Genomic DNA, 20,545 nt, shown 5'->3' on the forward strand with positions numbered 1-20,545 from the left:
AGGATTACATTTATTAAATAACAACAACCTTTCTAGGGCTAAATGTGTGGTATAGATGAAAGAACATGGATTTTACAGTACAGGTTTTGAAATTCAACCCTGGCGGTTACCAGCAAGTCACTTTATGTCTCTCAGTCTTGGTTTCATCACCTGTAACATAAACAAGATACAACTTCCCCTCCCACACCCCTGGTAATACACGCATGCACACACAAACACACCCATACTTGTGATACCCAATAGCCTCATGAAGACAAACTGCCAAGGTCTGAGTCCCAGCCATGGCATCTAACAGATGTGTGACATTAAGCAAGTTACTTAATCTTTGGCATCTCAGTTTCCCCATCTAAAAAATGCTTGTTGTAAGGATTAAATGAGTTAATATATTTAACGTACTTATGATAGCATAGATCATACTGTAAATGCTATTTGTGTTAGCTATTTTTATTATGGTTATTTGTTACCGTGTAATTTTTATTGTTATTCTGACATAATAAATGTTTAACAAATGTTATTTCTTTATGTTCCCACTTGCCTAGCCATATAATTTTAATTCAATTTAGACTATATATAATACTCTGTAAATAGTTTAAATCCTAAACTCATTTTCTTGATGTGCATACTCATTAGCCTTTAGAACCCAAGAGGGGAATCCTTTGAGGCAATGGAGTAGTTTGCTCTGAGGGCTTCCTCTGTAGCTCCTTAGGGATTCAGAAGCATAGCGGAATATACAGGAGGTTATTTTCTTAAAATCAACTTTTAAAACCCTACATAGGAGTTCACATTGTGGCACAGTGGAAACAAATCTGACTAGTATCTATGAGGACGTAGGTTCCATCCTTGGCCTTGCTCAGTGGGTCGGGAATCTGGCATTGCCGTGAACTGTGGTGTAGGTCGCAGACACGGCTCGGGTCCTACATTGCTGTGGCTGTGGTGCAGGCCAGCAGCTGTAGCTCCCATTCGATCCCTAGCCTGGGAAAATCCATATGCCACAGGTGAGGCTCTAAAAAAAGAAATAAAAATGAAAATAAAAAACCATACATAGATCAACATGCCTTTAATTTTTCTACCTTTTCAACCTTTCTTTGGCTACACTTTACAGCATGGAAAACTTTGTCCTGATTGCTAAAGCTCCTTAAAATCAACCTTTTTTCACAAAAAGGGAAAGCAAGTTTAGTTCATTAGGCTCTTAATAACCTTTTCTACAGATTCCTTCAAATTAAACTAGAGCCACTCTGATTTTCATACAACATACATCCACGAATCCCAAATCCATAACTTTCTGATGGTATAACTTTCTCTCTTTCCTTTTTAACAGGAATTCAAGAGGATTTACTGAGTACTTAATATTAATACCAAATCAGAGCAGGACTGAAGGAACTAAGAATGGTAACTAAAGTCCTGTTTGGGAGAAAAGATTTGGATGTCATTATAGGCTGATACGGTTCTGGGAAAAACTATTGAGGACCTGGAGTAGCTGAGAGATTCAGGTCAGTCTTGGCCTAAATTTTGAAGGGCTTTTGTAGCAAGAAGGGAGGTTAGTGATATATATTTCATCTCTTTCACATTTTATAAATGAGAAAAGTAAGGCTAAAGGTTAAGTTCCTTGCCCAAAGTAATGCATCTAGCTACTGAAAAAAAAAGAAAAAAAAAGAAAATCATAAAGATGTAAAAATTCAAATCCCCAAGAGTGTATCCAATGGTTTCTCCAAAAACCATGCCACATTTTAATAAGTAAAAAGCTTTAAAAGGGCCTCCCAGGCTGCGAGAAAAGTGTGTAATGGCACTCAACACCTCCTATGGGCCTGGCAGTCAAGGAGGAGGGCTGGACTGGAACAGGGTAAATGGGTCAGTAGGGTAGAGCTACACCATCCCCAACAACCCAATCTTATTCTGAGGCACCTCCAAGCAGTGCTAGGATAAAATTAATGCCTCATGATTTTTTCCAAGAAAGATAGCTTTTAAAGCCTTGATGATTGACTATGTAACGATATTTTCTTTAAATATTGAAAAATAGGCTGTTGAGTGAACTCAACTGGCTCTACTAAACTGCTAAGGATTTCTTAGGGGATTAGACACAGTTTAACAGTTTAATTTAATTTAGTTTAATGAATTCAAAAATTTAAACTTTGTGACTTGAAATTTTCCTTCAATACTAAACAGCGAGCAAGATTTCCACTTGATTTTGAGACCATCCCTTATATTGTAAGGCCATGAAATCAAAGGTAGAATTCTAAGAGGTTTAAATTGTTCTGCCCCTAAGCTCGGATCCCTACCCTCAAACGCATGGCATTGTGAATGCCCTGCAAAGTCAGGGAGCCCCCAGTGATGTGTAATGGAATTGTTAATGCTATCAGGGCACAAGGAGCAATTTTTCTCTTATGAACAACAAGCAAGGGATATAGGGCTCTAAGAGAGCAGCACTAAGTGCACCATCTGCTGTCAATCAATACTTTGGCCATTAATAGTCTTTTAAGCTTTTAGTCCAATTTAAATGAATATCATCATGGCTTATATTTTAAACCAGTTATGGATTCTAATTCTTTGATTCTAAAATAATGAGAGCTATAGAATGTCCTGAGACACAATTACCAATTACTGTTCCTGGTGAAGCAAAACAAAATTGCTAAACTGCTGCCACTAATTTTTAAAAGCATCCTAGGACACTTGATACCAAGAAACAAGCTATTTTTCTTATAATGAATTATTTGTAAATAGATTTATCTCTAATGAGCAGAGTCAAACCTAAAACCACACATGGTTTTTCTTGGCTTCTACAACCCTTCATATGATAGTTTAAGGTTAACAACTTGGAAATTGTTTCTAACAATAACATAAAAGGTAGTAAAATGTTCTGTCTGATCACTTTTTCCCTCACTTTCCTTTAACTGCACATTTTCCTAAGCCCCTGATCCCTAGAATTTTTTTAACTGGATTTCCTGATATACTGACAAAAATGCATCAACATCTATTGTGTATTCTAAAGGATAACACATGTCAATGGAACACCAGCAGAAAAGCAGACAGCAGGCTGGGGCTAAGGTATTACAGGAAATCTGGTGCCTAAGAAAAAAAATATTTATGGTTCTTGATACAGAGGAAAATGACACATTGTACAAATAGTTGGTGAGAGTAAGAGCAGTAGTCCGGTAGGTGAACTGCTAGTCAAATTTATTGATAAGCATTAGGTACAAGACCAAGAAAAGTTAGAAAATGCACAACTGCGTCTATATGGAAGATGGAGATGACTGCAGTAAAGTTTACTCTCAAATGTTCATCTCCATAAAAAAAAAAAGCTTTTATAAGTTTAATTTAAAACAAAGTTTTATTTCTTCTCTTCCTCAACGATTATCACCATGCTCCTTGTAGGACTCTCACAGGAACCATGGGTTCTGTCCTCTCATAATGAAGAGTCTATATGGTCTTATTCTGAAATTTCACTCTTTTTGACTTCCTGGAAAGCAGAATCTATCAGACTAATATTGTAAGCATAAACAATATGATGATGCATCTGGATTTCACAGATACATCCTCGCTCCAGGACAATCATTGAAGAATTTACTTATTTTAAAACATTTTCAGGGAGTTCCCTTCATGGCTCAGCAGTTAACGAACCCGAAAAGGATCCATGAGGATTCAGGTTCGATCCTTGTCCTTGCTCAGTGGGTTGAGGATCCAGCATTGCCATGAACTATGGTGTAGGTCACAGACGTGACTCAGATTCTGCATTGCTGTGGCTGTGGTGTAGGCCGGCAGCTGCAGCTCCATTTCAACCCCTAGTGTGGGAACCTCTATATGCTGTGGGTGCAGCCCTAAAAAGCAAGCAAAACAAAACAAAACATATCTTCAGTATCTCTTAGTAGAGATAGAAGTCCCAGCTCGATGGTTAACTAATAACATGACCTTTGTGTCTCTAAGTCTTCATTTCCTCACCTGTGAAATGAGAATGATGGACCTACAAAATCTAAGACTCCTTCTTGAGGAACATATTTCAAATTCATTTATAGCTACTGGGACATTCTATTCACTTGGCATCTCCTTTCCCCTTACCATTGAAAAAGGTTTACTTGAATGTCCCATCTTGTTTCTCTGTTGTAATTTCAGATGATTTTATTACATTACTGACAGAACGTCCCTAATAAATATTACAGATAAAACATTTAGATCATCCCTGAAGAAGAAATATGAGATGTCACTAATGCCATCCATATGAACCATTTTCAGAGATTATCAGTGAGAGCTCTTTAGAAATGAACACAAACCTTATTAGACATGTGGATGAGTAAAAGCACATGGATGCCACCATGAGCAGCTATTCAGTTTTAGGGAAGTTACTTCACTTCTTTGAGATTTAGTTTTTTCCTCTATATAATGAGGTAGCTAGAGAAGATAATCTCTGACGTCCCCCTTAATTCCAACAATTATAATTTATGCCAAAAAAATTAATATTAAAGTAAAAGTCTTTTCATTGACTTATACAATTCAAGATAACTCAAGTATACTAAAAGTTCTAGTAATGGAATAATTATACATATATAACTCTGTGCTCTGAATATATATATGCATGTCTCCATAATTTTTATAATCCTTAAATATTTCACTGATTCAATAACTTGCTTTCAATAACCTTAATATAAAAAACCATGAAAGGACAGAAATCAGACAGCTCAACTTAATTACAAACCTACAAACCTTAAGCCTAAACTGCCTTAAGAATAGCAATTTAGAGAAATAGAAACCTCAACTATTGTTCAATGTGCTAATATTTTCTGACTTCAACCACAACTTAAAGGTATTTCATGGAGTTTTTGAGGGCTGAAATTGATCTGGAAATTTTCAGGTTCAAAAGTAAAAGTTACATTTAAATATTCTCAGTACAGAGTATATCTGAATTTTAACAGGTCACCAAAATTTAATCAAAATTTTACAAAACAGTATCTCCATCATATGTAAACTGAAATTGGTAAACGAGTCATAGTTCAATTCCAATTCAGGGCCCTGAAGAAATGTTTCTCTCTAATAAAAGTTGGTCATTTTAAAGCCTGTGTTGTTGTGCTAAACCATTTATAAACCTTTAACTTAATGACAAGAGTGACATTGTTTCTGGCATCTCAGATTACATCCCATATGCTTGTTTATTATTTATTAGTGAGGTCAAGAGAGAGAGCCTGGTCCATTGATGATGGGGAAGAGCAATGACTGGCACCTAGGGCTTTACATCTGGTGGCATCACTTCCCTTCTCTTTCACTATTTCTCTCCTTAACCTGATTGTGAGCCCCTCAGATGAGAGTTTCAGTGTATGTTTTAATTCCCTTTGGAGCAAAGGAATTTAACTTTGTGCTCTGAATGGATCAGCACATCATCCTCCTGAAAGAAATTGCACTGCTTTGCCTGAAACTTCTGCCTTCTAACTCAGGTATCTCACAGTGGGATCCAGTTAAGGCATAGGATTTCTTATGGTCTCAAATCATGGCTATATATTTTTATCATCAGGACATCATATGGTTAGCATATAAAATGTGCATTGATCCTGTTCCCTGAACCTCAGGAGTATAAAAGGCTTCAAAACTTCCAAAGTAAAGGAAGTGAAATATAAAAATATATTCTTTGTTATAAATTATAGCAATGCTTCAGCTATTTCCATTGTGTTCAAAGTTCCTATCCATTATCAAGCTAAGAGTGGTAAAGCAAACTATTTCTTCAGTAAAATCACTTTAAAAACTATGTCTTATATTTTACTTTAAAAAATGAGAGCACACCCTGGATAATCTGTCACATTTTTTACTAAACTTTCTGAAAAGAATGACATGGTAAGTTGCCCATAAAGAGCAATGACTTAGGAGTTTAAAGGGTTAAATGCTTTTCTACACCTTCTCTCTCCCTCCGAAAGAGAAGATTATAGCAAATAATACTGATAAATAACAATAATTATAAATTAGAAAGTATGAAATCAGGCTAAGAAATGAAGAGTACTGCATAAAGAAACTTTTGTGTATTATAAGAAAATAAAACATGCTCATATAATTTAAATAGATTTGAATAAAATTATTCCAACAGAAGGGGCGGAATACATTTCTGCAAGTTTTCTTCTTGAAACTAGTTGATGTAAGAAGATTTACTCAATCCATGTTTAAATGATATTATTTCTAAAACTTTATAATGCTCACCAGCCCCTCGGTATGAAAGAAGGCTGCTCTGCTCTTTGTGATTACAGAGCCATCACTTCCCAAAATCTATCATTACAAAAAAACAAACAGCTAGCCGGGTTTGACTCCTCACATGACAATGGACCCACATCTGTCAAAAGGCTCGCATTGTGAGAACAAGAGTGTGGCATTAACTCTTGTGACAAGGCAAATTTTAGCAGCTCATCTGGAAAGAGATGAGCATTCATTATGCTGCAGCACCTTTCATCAAGCTAATGACATTTCAATCAGCACATTTTCTCCAGTTTCAGTACTTTGCCATCTGAGCACAAGTCTCTAATTACACCCAAGCAACAAGTTTCACATCAATCCTACAATTTCTGCACTCACCGTACACCATCGCTCCTCCGGTTTCATGCAAGAAGCGAAATCGATGATTTTTAAATAACCAGATTGTCAAAATGGTAAGGATAAGCAAAAAATTAAAGACAAGCAGCTCCACTGCTCCCTGATGTTGAAACTGATACTCATCCTTCTCCGACATGAATCTTTGCTGTCTCTCCATTCTCCAGTCTTCTCGGGATTCCTTAGATAAAAACCTGGATAAGGACTATTTTATCAAGGTTTGCCTAAGACAGGCTGACTGCCTGAGGATTTCAGGATAAACACTGCCACTTAAGTTGCTACTTCATGAGCATTCTGCCTTGGCTTAGTATTCAGATGGCTTCTAGTTACAACTTCCTGTTTCTCTCTTAAAGCAGCCCCGTCTCTTTTCAAACTCCAGAGTGTGGTTTCATTGTCGACTCTTACTGTCTTTAAATGATTCACTCTATGAACTTTTCTTTCATATTAGACAAACCTGCAAGCAATCATTCTGAGATCTTCAGTCATGATCTTATTGTTTCAAATAAGTCCTCATAAGCTGTATAACTGGTGAATTGTAGATTAATTATGAAACACATCACTTTACATCAGCAATATTTTCTAAGTTCAAAAAGCCAATTTCCAAATCATACCCTCACTAACATTCAAGATTTTTCCTCTCCAACCAAACCCTAGCAATGTGATGAGGATTGACCTAGTAATTTCACAGGGATTTTTTTTTTAAGTTGAGAAGCAAGAAATAATTTTGTGTATGACTCCCTCTCTCTCTCTTCTCTGTTTGGTTTTATATAACTGGTAGTCAGAAGAGCAGTATTTAAACTCTAAATCAATTGTTTTTCTTTTGAAAAGAATAGATGAAAATATAACAAAAAAAGGAAATCTGTCCTCATCTCTGCAGCTGCACTGTTTTTATAGGTAGTCAAAATAAAGATAGAAAAAGGGGTAAAAAAAGAAACCAAACACATAAACAAGTATCTTTGAAGGAAGAAACCATACACTCATCCTCAGTAATACCACATTTGTGCTTTTTTTTTCTTTTTTTTTTGCTATTTAGGGCCACACCTGAGGCACATGGAAGTTCTCAGGCTAGGGGTCTAATCAGAGCTACAGTTGCCGGCTTTACCACAGCCACAGCAAGGCAGATCAGAGCCGCGACTGCTACCTACACCGCAGCTCACGACAATGCCAGATCCTTAACCCACTGAGCGAGGCCAGGGATGGAACCCACATCCTCATGGATCCTAGTCGGGTTTGTTAACACTAAGCCACAACGGGAACTCTGTGGATTTCTTCTTGTAAAGCTCCTGGTTCAGACATCCAGGACCAGCAGCAATCTGCCACAGGTCACAAAACTCCTGTCTTATGGCAAAGCAGTGTGGTTCACTGAGGAATAATCTGCCACCAAGAATGAAGTTTCCAGAATCCAGGGCACAGACAGTGGTTACTCTTCAGATCATCTTCCGTTTGTCAGGTTTATTCTGTTTGAATTAATATTTTTATGCTTTTTGAAAAAGTTCAAGACAACATTACCATAGGCTCTGCTATTTTCTTAGCAATTATTATGATTTGTTTGCCTTCTTGGTCCTATGGTGCAACTAGATATAGGGTTAAGTGAGGTTTTTCATCATCTCATGATAATATTATAACTCAGGGGTTATAATAATCATCTAGCATCCCCATACTTGAGAGAATTAGCATTCAATTCATTTAGTGTAATGATTCATTAAGTAGAATGAGTACAAATATAGCCTCAAAACATCTTGTCACCAAAAGCTAGAGGTCAAACCTGCAGTATATTGGGAGCTAACTAGCTTCTCAGTAACAATTTTACCCACAAGGAAAGCCTATCAGCCACTTAAGATAAAACGCTGCTGTTTCAGCTTATTTGCCTTCTGCAACTTTTGAAGCTGATTTCCTGAGTTTAACTCAGCAGGGGGTATTTGTGTGGGCTGCAGATGTTCTTTTAAGACACCACCCTTTTTGGCAGGCATATCTGTGATGACTAATACTCAAACTGTTTTGAAATCTGTCAGATAATGCTTGAAAGCATTTCATGAAGCTTTGCTAGCAGGTTCTACCTTTACAATTTTGCAACCCCACAGGTTTAGTCTTGAGTGTTAGATTTACAAGATAACCCAAATTCAAAACTTGGTAATTTCCTATCTTTTTTTCTTTTCAGTTATCATTTAATTACTTTGGTTTCCTTTTAGCAATGATGATCATTCCATCTGAACAGAATAAACTTTATTTGGTTGTCTTATTACAACATCCAATTTCACTCTCTTATCCTGTGAAGCAACTCAGTGAGAGGATTAAAGGCCCATGGAATATTTTGACTGGCTAATGTACTGTTTTTAAAAATCCTAAAGTTAATGTCAACACATGAAAAAAAGTATATTCCAAATTTAAAAAATCAGACACATGCCTTCTCTAGAAAAAACTGGCAAATCTGGCACACTGGGCCCTCCTTCCTGTGTGGCCACAGTCAGTGAGGCCTGAGGGGTTGCCTGTTTGCCACAAGTCCCATTCATCCCATTTCACTCATTTATGTTCCCTGCATGGCCCCTACAGTTATTTGAATATGTGGTCCCTGGTTTATTCCAGGAATGGAATATATCACTACTCCATTTTCCAATCCTGATATTGTTTAACATTAGGTTGGAAAGCTGAAAGAAAAAGGGGCTTAGGAAACTTTTCCAACTCTTTCACAGAAAAGTTTTTCATCTCCTCCTATTTGTGTTTTCTTCTCAGAATATCATTTTATATTCTTCTGTACCAATAAAAATAAAAACATAAAATAGAATCACATATTAATTTATTATCTACCATGGAACAGGAAATAAGCTAGGAATTTAATTTTGTTTAATGTAATATTCATAAAAAAACTCTACGTGTGAGGGATTTAAGGCTCAGAGAGGGCTGATAATATATCCAAGGTTGCACAACAAGTAGGAGTTAAATTCACATGTAGGATTTAATGGCCTTAAGATGGGTGATCCTTCATCTTGGCTTGTCAGATATTTTTTTCCAGTTTTAGCACTGAAAGTCCTGTATCCCAGGAAACTCTTCAGTCACAGGCAAACCAGGGCAATTGGTTACCCTAAGAGCCAAGTTTCTCCAAATTTACAAATCCTATACTACCAAAAATGACTGTTCTTTATGACAGTACTGAGGGAGACTATCAATTAAAAAAGACTATAAATAAAAAATTAAGGCACTATTTTATTACTTGGTGGAATTATCCTTCATGCTAGGTCTCTTGATGAAGCTGGGGTAGAATTCAAAACATAAGTACAAGACTCAAAGAAGAATTCTTGACTTCCCTTAACAGATCTCAATACCTGCTGGCCATTGAGTCAAAGGTTCTTGCTGCAAGACACAACATGCCGGTAAGAGGAAGCAAATAAAATGAAAAACAGGATGGTCCAGCTTACTGTGGTGAGTATGCCCTGCCTCAGTTTGACAATCCAGCTCCATGGAAGGAAAAACTCAAAGAGAAGAGCTTTCCAGACCTCGTGTAACACCTCCCGTTAGTGAATATGACCAGTTAGAATGCATAGACTGAGTTTATAATCTAACAAATCACTCAAAATTTCCTTGTTCTTAAAGAGGACAGTGGAGCTTGTGGGCTCATAAGATCAAGAAGAGAAACTTTGCTAGGGTGAAGAGAGATGCTGAGAGTTCCTCTTTCCCACTCCCTGGAGTCCCACTTTGCCCAGTCTTAGTTCTCTCTTGACCACTGAGTTTAACAGAAAATATTTCAGTCAACCCAGACTCTGGGTTAGAGGAAAATCCCATTGCCCCATTCACTTGGCTTCTCCCCTGATATTCATCCCTCTCTGAGACCAGTGATGTGGGAGTTTCATATTTTGCCCCCAAAGTTCTAAAATAGGTCTGGACAGGACTATAGCTAAGTTTGCTTAAAGACCACACAATGCACTAAACCAAAGATTCACCCCCTATTCTATTTTCAAACTTACCATAAAGCCATCTGTTAAAGTAATTAAACGAGGCAACTATTAGATTAGGAAGATTCTAATGCCTTGGTCACCTACGCAAGCAAACCAAACCTAAGCCAGAGTCAATGTGCCCAAATCCCAGAAAAAGAAATTTAAAAACAATCAGGAGTTCCTCCTGTTGCTCAGCAGGTTAAGAACATGACATAGTGTCTGGGACGATGCAGGCTTGATCCCTGGCCTCGCTTGGAGGGTAAAGGATCTGGCATTGATGAATGCTACTGCACAGGTCACAGGTGTGGCCTGGATCCAGCATTGCTGTGGCTGTGGTGTAGGCCAGCAACTGCAGCTCAGTTTCGACCCGTAGCCTGGGAATTTCCATATGCCGCAGGTGCAGCCATAAAAAGGAAAACAAAAAAACAATTGCAAATGGCCAATTAGGCTTTCCCAAATAAGACAACCACTTAAGCTACAGCAATTCAAATAATGCCCTAGCTTTGTTTCCCCATCTTTTCTATAAAAATTCCTGTTAGTGGAGCACCCCTAATCACTTTCAGTTTCACTGCCCCAGTTTGAATGGATGTATGTTCAAATAAACTCTTATAAACTTTAATGTGCTTCAGTTTATCTTTTAACACCTCCAGCTTACCCTATCCCCGAAAGTCACGTTAGCATAAAAATGCCCCTAATTTGAACAATATGAACCTCTCCCATTAGTAGATTCCCACAGAGAAATGCAATTCAAAAATTTCACAAAATTAAATTCCATGATAAACACTTGAACAATATTAAGTCCCAAAGAAATTCCCTGCCCAATACCTGGTTTTCCTCTTTAGGCTCTGCAGTCTGAGTCTATGGGATCAAGGACCATGAATGCAGGATAAAACCCTCAAATCCATATTCTTTCCACTGCTCTTCATTATGGTGGCAAGGTGAAATAAAGGTCATTGAGAACTAGTAAAAATTAGAGGGCATGTATAATTTTATTACACAATGTGTACATGTATGAAATCTCTTGCTGCTTCTACCCCATCGACAGGTTCTAGCTGTTTCCTGAGGAGGAAAAATCAGGGAACAGACCTCAGTGTTTTCCCAGGTGTGATCCTATATCTGGATTGTTCATCCTTGATGTGCACATAATAAGGTCCCCAAACCAGTGATGACCAGAGAAGAGAGGAATCACCTTGCACTTGCACGAGATGCCACTTGCTGGTTTTGCACCAGGAAACACATGCTGGATCCCACTTTTTATTTAAGTATTCTTCATTAAAGAGTCCCCAAACTGTATAAAGCTGAAGAGAGGCAAATCTGGCATTTTTCCTGTGATCTAGCCATGTCATCCCTATGCCATCAAAGACCAATGACCTCACAGCTAAAGCTTCAGAGTGAGGGAGGTCCCAGATAAATATCCTTTGATTCCTAATTCTGCCTCTCCTCTCCCTTTGTCTCTAGACTTTTAGCCATAGCATATCACCCCTTTTCTTTTGCAGAAAGTACTTTTTTTTTTTTTTTTCCCATGCTCAAAGCATGCAGAAGTTCCCAGGCCAGGGACTGAACCCAAGTCACAGAAGTGACAACTCAGAATCCTTAACCATTAGGCCACAAGGGCACTCCAAAAGAACTTTTTAAGAAATAATTAAGGTTATGTGTCAATTATATATTAGTGTTGTTTTTTTTTTAAATAGAAATAAAGTTTCAATCCATTGGTACCTTTTCTGTCTTAAACATATTGAAGGGTCAGTGATAAGAAAAAATTCACTCATTGGCTTTTTATTTTCATCAGTCTCTGTCAGCTAGCTCTTCACAAGGCAGGATAAGTACAAGGCAGCCACAGTGGCTAACCTTCCCCACAACCCAGGATGGAGGCTTTAGAGTTGGAAAGAAATAAAAGCTCTGGAGTCAAGGACAGGGAGGACAAGATGGAGAACTGCCACTCCAAGCTGCAGTTTATTTTAAACCAAAGTCCCTACAATCAAAGACCCGAGAAAATTTATTTCTTTGATCTCTTAAGTGTTCACATGATAAATTCACATTCCTCATAAGATGTAACTTCTATGTCTTACAAACTAATAACTTTGATCCATTATCTAAAAGATAATTTGTCCTATCACTTTTGTATTGAATTATAAAAATTTATATTAACTAGCAAAGAAAGGCACCATACCCTCACCCTAATCTCCACATTTTTTTCCAGTGAGAGAAAGGTATACAGGAGGATAGAAGACAAAGATCCCAACAAGATGAAGTAGCATATACTCGGGAATATTTTTCTGAAATGAGCACATAAATGCCAAGAAGATTTCGATAGAAAAGTCTCTTAGTCCTTCTTAAATCTATTCAAAAAACAGCCTTTGAAACAGCCTTTGTTGGAGGATATCTGAATATGGGTACCCTTAAAAGCAGAGCCTGAGACAAGGACACAGGTGTAGATGGTTTACTTAGGAAACAGCATCATGAATCTCGGGTGAGTTTGCACAAAGACTAGAAAATATTTTTCAGAAACAAAATTTTAACCCTCATTGTAGCTTACTCCATTTCTTTATAGGGTCTATGCACTTTGAAACTTTAGTAATTTAATCTATAGGTATGCTCAAAGCAATCCTTAAGCAGCAACTAGGATAGCTTTTGTTTATGATAAAGGTAATTAAATTATATAGTAAATTTCATGACAAACAATATGGGTCTCTCAGCTAAGAAGGCAAATCATGCCCTACGGTCAGCAGAATTAAAGTCCCATATCACCTGTGGAAAGGGAAGTCAATTTGATTTGAAATGTCATTTTCTCATGGATATGTCATATCTAAAGTTTAAATTTTAATTTATTTATTTTATTTTATTTTTTGGCCATGCCCACAGTATATGGAAGTTCCTGGGGCCAGGTATCAATCCAAGCTGCAGCTGCAGCCTATACCACAGCTGTGGCAACAATGGATACTTAACCTATTGCACCACAGAGGGAACTCCTAAAGTTTAAATTTTAAATTAGAAGTTTAAAATTACCCTGGGACTCCCTGAAGACAATATAATTTGGCATATGCACGTATAAAAATACAGTACACACCCTGCCAAGTTCTTCCTCTAAATACATTTTAAATCAATAATGTGTTAATTTTAATCCAGTCTAGCAGGTTTTAAGAAATGTCATAGGACGGTGTGATTTTGTTTCTGTAAAAATGTCCTGCATTACAAAACAACAAGTATTTACAAAGCAAGATAGAGTTTACAATGGCAATTTTGTTATTACATTATGTACAGATTCAAGAATGTTTCTTTGTTACCTAGGCTGAGTATGGGTACATAATTAATAACTATACTATCCAATTACTAAAACCCAAATATCTGAATAATCTGTTTTCATTTATAAGCCATCACTGAATGTTTACATCTCCCTACCCCAAATTCATATGTTGAAATCCATCCCTACTCTGTTGATTCTGGAGGCGGGGCTTTGGGAAGATGATTAGGTCATAAAGGCACACCCTCACAAATGCCCTTTTAAAAGAGACCCTAGAGTGCTTCCTTGCCCCTCCCACCATATGTGAAGACATAGCTAAAGACAGCCATCCATCTATGAACCAGGAAAAGCAGGCCCTTACCATACACCCAATTTGCTGGCTGACCTTGATTGTGAATTTCCCAACCTCCAGAACTATGAGAAATAAATATTTTTTAAGTTACCTAGTTTATGGCATTTTTGTCGTAGCAGTTCATATAGACTAAGACACCAGGTGGGGGAGAGAATTGTTCCCCAAAATACTATTAGGGACTATAAATCTCAATTAAAGCTCTAGCAGAGAATATTGTATTATAGCAGCTCACCCTCAAAAAAATTACCTAAAATTTTTTTATAACTTTGAATATTTGTTCATTCTTACCATCCCTGCTAAAACAATTTCTCTTCAGTATATTTGGGCTTCAAAATTGAGGGACTATAAATGATATACAGTTTTAAATGTTAAAGTATTTTTTGAAAAACATCAATGTCTTTCTAACACTACTTTGAACTTACTTTAAACGTTGTCTGTTATGGTACTATAATCTTAAGAAATGTTGGACTTTGGAAAAGCAGAATCAATTGGATTTCAGCAATCTGAGATTGAAACAGTATTGGCTTCTACCAAAATCTACTCTAATAGCTGCATTTACCTCGCTGTGAAAAAATGGAATTGTTCTGTTGGAGGTTCGGCAGCCTAACCTCACAGTTCCTCCCTGCCACCATCTTAACCAAAGAAGAATACATACAAAACAAATTGCTGAACATCAACATAATCAAATCCAAAATATAATGTTTTTGGTGAACTATGTTTGAGAAAGTGGCTTAGATCAGAGGCCTCCACCTCATCTCAAATCTACAAAGAGGCTGAGAAGAACACACTTTAGAAACATTTGCTGTTGTAAGACATTTTCTGCAGAACAGAAGCCACATCCATGTACTCAGCCTGTTTTAAGAAGGGGGGGTCTCCTGCACAGACACCACAGGAAAAAGAAAGAATGTTAGGGCTTCACGTACCCCTTAACCTTCTGGGCTCGCTTTGATTGTAGTAATCAAAGTACAAAAAAGTCAAAATTCTCTGCCTCTGAGCCTAGGTGTGACCCAACCAATGTGATGCCTAGATGACCCACTGAATATTCTTGTTCCAAAGGATCAAAATTGAGGCAGAAGCTCCCTCACGGCACTTGCAAAAGGTCAGAAGCATGGGCAGAACTTTCCTCCTGCGTGGACCAGTGTGGAAATGTGGGGATAGGAACAGAGGTGTTCCCCATTAACTCTCTCCAGGCATTTGTTCCTTAAACCTGTTGGACTTTACTACCAAGTCTGTGGTCAGCCAGACTGAACCAGTCCAGAATGGAAATGCACTGTATGCAAGCAATCCTGCTCCTGTGTTCAGGAGGGTGTTTCTTTTGCATCCTCCTGGGACAAAGTGTTGAATAGTCTGTTTCCCCAAAAACCTGTGACAAAGGGTAAGAACTCATTAAATTTGCCTTAGCTCCACCCCTTACCAAAGTGTGAAAACTCACTCACTCCTACTCATTTTTTTTTTAGTGAGTTGTGTTGATCAACATTGTTCTGCTCATAGCTCAAAAAAAAATATACGAGCTCCATGTGCCAGCATAAAAATACTCAAAAAATGCACCATACAAACAACATTCAAACTCCTCAAATTTGAATATTAATTATTATGAAATTATTATAAAAATTACTAACATTCTAAATCAAATTCTCCTTCCTCTTGTAAACTAAATTCAGATTTTTTTTTCCGTCTCTACTTTCTGGTTTTGTTGGATTTATTTCACTCTGATGGGGCTAGATTTCTTTTAGTAGCTGCAATTTTTTGAGCCATCTTTGAAGCCCTAGAATAACTATAGCTTCTTCAGCAGCTATGAAGTTGAATCAATCCAATTATAAATTAGTCATGCATTTTGCTATATCAGAAAACAGGGCACTTGAGAATCACAGCATCGGGCTTACTCTAACAAAGTTTTGAAAACACCAGCAAGCAATTCCTGTGCCACTATAGCATGATCCCAGGGAAAGTTATCTGTCCCTAGTTTTGTAAACAGTACCATCTAGGTCTGTGTTTTTGTTATCATCCATGGAACATTACTGCAAACTTTATCCTAGGTAAAGACAGGCACATGAAGAAAACACCGTTACAGATAAGCTATTTTGGTTTCAGGCTAACCAACAGAGACATCAATCTGAGCATGTGGTCCAGAGCCATTTCCAGAGAATTTAAACCCATAAGGGAGAAAATTCTCCTTCATGGTCATACCACGTTTCTTGCAACAATGAGAGAATTCATTTGGAACTCACTCTCACCATTAGAGTGGCATTTTAAATGCTATCTTATTGCAGAAAATGTAATTGATAAAATTCAACATCCATTCATGATAAAAGCTCTCACCAAAGTGTGTATAAAGGGAATGTGTCTCAACATAATGAAAGCCATTTACAACAAATCCACAGTGAATATAAAGCCCAATGGTGAAAAGCTGAAAACCTTTCTACTAAATTCTGGAACAAAACCAGGATGCCCACTCTCACAACTACTATTCAACATAGCACTGGAAGTCCTAGCTACAGCAATCAGATAAGATTAATAAAAAGTGTCCCAATTGGAAGGGAAGAGGTAAAATTATATATATGCAAATGACATGATACTCTATATAGAAAACCCTATATAATCTGCACAAAACTATTAAAACTAATAAATTAATTCAGCAAAGTAACAGGATACACGACTAACATACAGAAAGCTGCTGCATTTCTTTACACTAACAATGAAATATTAGAAAGAGAAAGTGAAAAATCTAGCAATAAGCCTAACCTTGGAGGTAAAGCCCTATCCCCTGAAAACTATAAAACATTGATAAAGGAAATTGAAGATGACTCAAAGAAATGGAAAGATGTCCCATGCCCTTTGATTGGAAGAATTAATATTGTTAAAATGGCCATACTACCCAGAGCACTCTACAGATTTAATGCAATCCCTATCAAATTACCCATGACATTTTTTCACAGAACTAGAATAAATAATTAGAAAATTTATATGGAACTACAAAAGACCCAGAATTGCCAAAGCAATCCTGTGGAAAAAGAACAAAGCTGAAGGCATAACCCTCCCAGACTTCAAAAATACCATAAAGCTATAATAATCAAAACAGTATGGTACAAAAACAAACATATAGGTCAATGGAACAGAACAGAGAGCCCAGAAATAAATCCACACACCTACAGTCTATTACTCTTTGATAAAGAGACAAGAATATACAATGGAGAAAAGACAGTCTCTTCAGAAAATGGTAATGGGAAAGTTGGACAGCCACATGTAAATCAGTGAAGTTAGAACAGTCCCTCATACCATAAAAAAATAAATAAATAAATAAACTCAAAATGGCTTAAAGACTTGAATGTAAGACATGGCAGTATAAAACTCCTAGAAGAGAACATAGACAAAATATTCTCTGACATAAATCATACCAATGTTTTCTTAGTTCAGTCTCCCAAGGCGAGAGAAATAAAAGCAAAAATAAACAAATGACACCTAATCAAACTTATAAGATTTTGCACAGCAAAGGAAACCATAAACAAAACAATGACAACCTACAGACTAGGAGAAAATATTTGCAAACAAAGTGACTGACAAGGGTTAATTTCTAAAATATACAAACAGCACATACATCTCAATCTCAAAAAAATAAACAACCCAATAAAAAAATGGTCAGAAGACCTAAAGAGGCATTTCTCCAAAGAAGACATACAGATAGCCAATATGCACCTGAAAATTTTTAGAGAAATGAAAATCAAAACTACAATGAGGTATCACCTCATACCAGTCAGAATGCCCATCAATAATAATTCTACAAATAACAAATGCTGGAGAGGGTGTGAAGAAAAGGGAAGCCTCCTATACTGTTGGTGGGAATGTAAATTGGTTCAGCCACTATGGAGGATAGTATGGAGGTACCTCAAAAAACTAAAAATAGAACCAATAGATCCAGCAATTCCACTCCTGAGCATATATCTGGAAAATGTGAAAAACTCTAACTCAAAAAGATTCATGCAAAAGATATATGCACCCCAAAAGATACATGCACTATTTACCTTAGCCAAGTCATGGAAGCAATCTAAGTGTCCATCAATAGATGAATGGATAAAGAAGATGTGGTGTGCGTGTGTGTGTAGGAATATTATATATAATGGATGGGATATATATAATGGAATATGTATATATAGTGGAATATTAGCCAAAAAAAGAATGAAATGTTGCCATTTGCAGAAACTTGGTTGGAGCTAGAGATTAGCATCTGAGTGAAGTAAGACAGAGAAAGACACATATTTTTAAGGTATCACTTATATGTAGAATCTAAAAAATAATACAAGTGAACTTATTTATAAAACAGAACAGACTCACAAACTAGAGCTCAAATTTATGGTTACCAAAGAGGAAATGGCCAGGGATAATTAGGAATGTGGGATTAACAGATACACACTACTATATATAAAATAGATAAACAGTAAGAATTTACTGTATTTCCATATCTGTGATAAACTATAACAAGAATCTGAGAAAGTGTGTGTGTATACATATATTCATTCATATGCGTGTATACCTACACACTGAATCACTGAATCACTTTGCTGAACACCTGAAACTAACACAGTATTGTTAATCTAGTAATTTGAAAAATAAAATAAATTAAAAATGTATAAATGCCATCTTCTAAAACTTTGAAATATGCAAGGGTGACATGTCTAATGCAGTCCTCCAGGTTAACTCAAGGTTTCATTGGTCCCCTCTCTGTCTGCCCTATCTGTTGAAAACCTCTGAATTATTTATTAATGAAATGATAAATATTTGGGCCTTTAACATACTCCACAATAAAAGCATGTGAGGGACTTGTTAAAATAAGAATGACAACTGTTTTATGGTTGTCGGGACTACATGATAGAAATCATTCTTTCTATTTTTGTGTGCAATTGAAATTTTCCACAATAAAACTTTTAAAGTAGGTTTTTATTTCCTTCTTGAGTTCTGCTTTTGGAGACCCATAACTTGAACTCTGCCTAATGATAAAGCCTCCATAACCTTCTAGGCACATTTATGACTCACATTCTATGTAATCTTAAACTCTTTCCCTTCTCTTAATCTTCATCTGCAAGAGAAACCCAAGAGGGTTTTAGCTGGTGCTAGATCGGATTCGTAACTGAAATTCCTTTCATCTTAATCTAACAAACCATATCTTATAGACACAGTTCCCTTTTATCATACTGGTGGCCTCATTTAAAGACTTACCCTCAGTAAAGCCCTAACTGAATCATCTGTGGACAGTTCTAAATGAGGATCATTGTGTTGCTTTTCATGTGCTTTCCCCTCAAACTCTGTCTTTCCTTGGCTTTTGGACTTTTCAGACCTTGAACATCTTTCTTCCCACATCATCAGTAGTAGAACAATTCCTTCAATTGCATCTTTTCCTATAGGAGTTTGATATCTCCTAATGACCATTTCCTTTTCTCCTTCCATGAATTTTGCAGGCTCAGCAGAACTTTGATTTTTTTTTTTCCTTCTGAGTAGCACTTAGAGCTGGGTCAGAGTTCACAACTTCTTTTTTTTTTTTTTTTTTTTAAACCAGACAGTTGTTCTGAGATCCCCCATAAAAAAATCTGTGAGTTCTACCTCAGCCAAATATGTTCATTGTTCAAACATAGCCACTCACTTTCACCATCTCAAGTTGGATAATTCTACCCACAAATACCCATAAGTACCTGAAACTGATCTCTTTTGAAACTACTGGGCTCTCCTTCACTGTACTTCATCTTCCCTAAATCTTTGTTCAGAGTCCTAACCCTGAGAGTTTCCCCTAAGCAATAACCATATGAGCTTGCCACCTGAAATGATTGTGTCACCTTCAAAGTCAGCAATTTTAATGTATTCTCTTCTAAACTTCCCAATCCTTCTATCATAAATGTCAAAATTTTCTGCAACCACCTAATGTAGAATTTTGATGAAATATCCATGAATATATGAATAATAATATATAGACACAATATGAAGGAATTATCATTATTTTAAAATACAATTTTAGAGTAGTTTTAGGTGTACAAAAATTTAAGAGGAAGGTACAGAGATCTCATATACCGCTTGCCCACACATGTGAATAGCCTCTGATTATCAATATCACTCATCAGAATGGTACATTTTTTACCAAGTATGAACATTATTTTGGCACATCAAAATCACCCAAAATCCATAGTTTACCTTAAGATTCATCTGTGGTGTTGTCCATTCTCTGGGTTTGGACAAATGTATAATGGCGTACATCCATCATTATAATATCATACAAAATGATTTCACTGCCCTAAAAATCCTCTGTGCTCTACCTATTAACATTTCCCCTCTCTCTACCCACTGCTCCTTACCACCAACCACTGATCTTTGTATTGTCTCTATAGTTTTGCCTTTTTTAGACTATTATATAGTTGGATTATATAGTATTGTAACCTTTTCAGATTGGCTTCTTTCACTTTAGTAATATACATTTAAGATTCCTCCTTG

The 20,545-nt window shown here is 36.7% G+C and overlaps 1 protein-coding gene across 3 annotated transcripts in view; it reads right to left on the reverse strand.

Moving 5' to 3' along the window:
- Positions 1 to 6,885, reverse strand: part of SLC9A9 (solute carrier family 9 member A9) — a 557,820-nt gene extending 550,935 nt beyond the window's left edge. For all 3 annotated transcript variants that reach the window (XM_047784062.1, XM_047784054.1, XM_047784070.1), the window contains exon 1: positions 6,538 to 6,885. In XM_047784062.1, the coding sequence (XP_047640018.1) occupies positions 6,538 to 6,564 (27 nt within the window). In that variant the 5' untranslated portion in view covers positions 6,565 to 6,885. The remainder of the gene's footprint in view (positions 1 to 6,537) is intronic.
- Between the last annotated feature and the right edge of the window lie 13,660 nt (positions 6,886 to 20,545).

The sequence above is a fragment of the Phacochoerus africanus genome, chromosome 1 (genome assembly GCF_016906955.1).
Source record: "Phacochoerus africanus isolate WHEZ1 chromosome 1, ROS_Pafr_v1, whole genome shotgun sequence".
Taxonomy (NCBI): domain Eukaryota; kingdom Metazoa; phylum Chordata; class Mammalia; order Artiodactyla; family Suidae; genus Phacochoerus; species Phacochoerus africanus.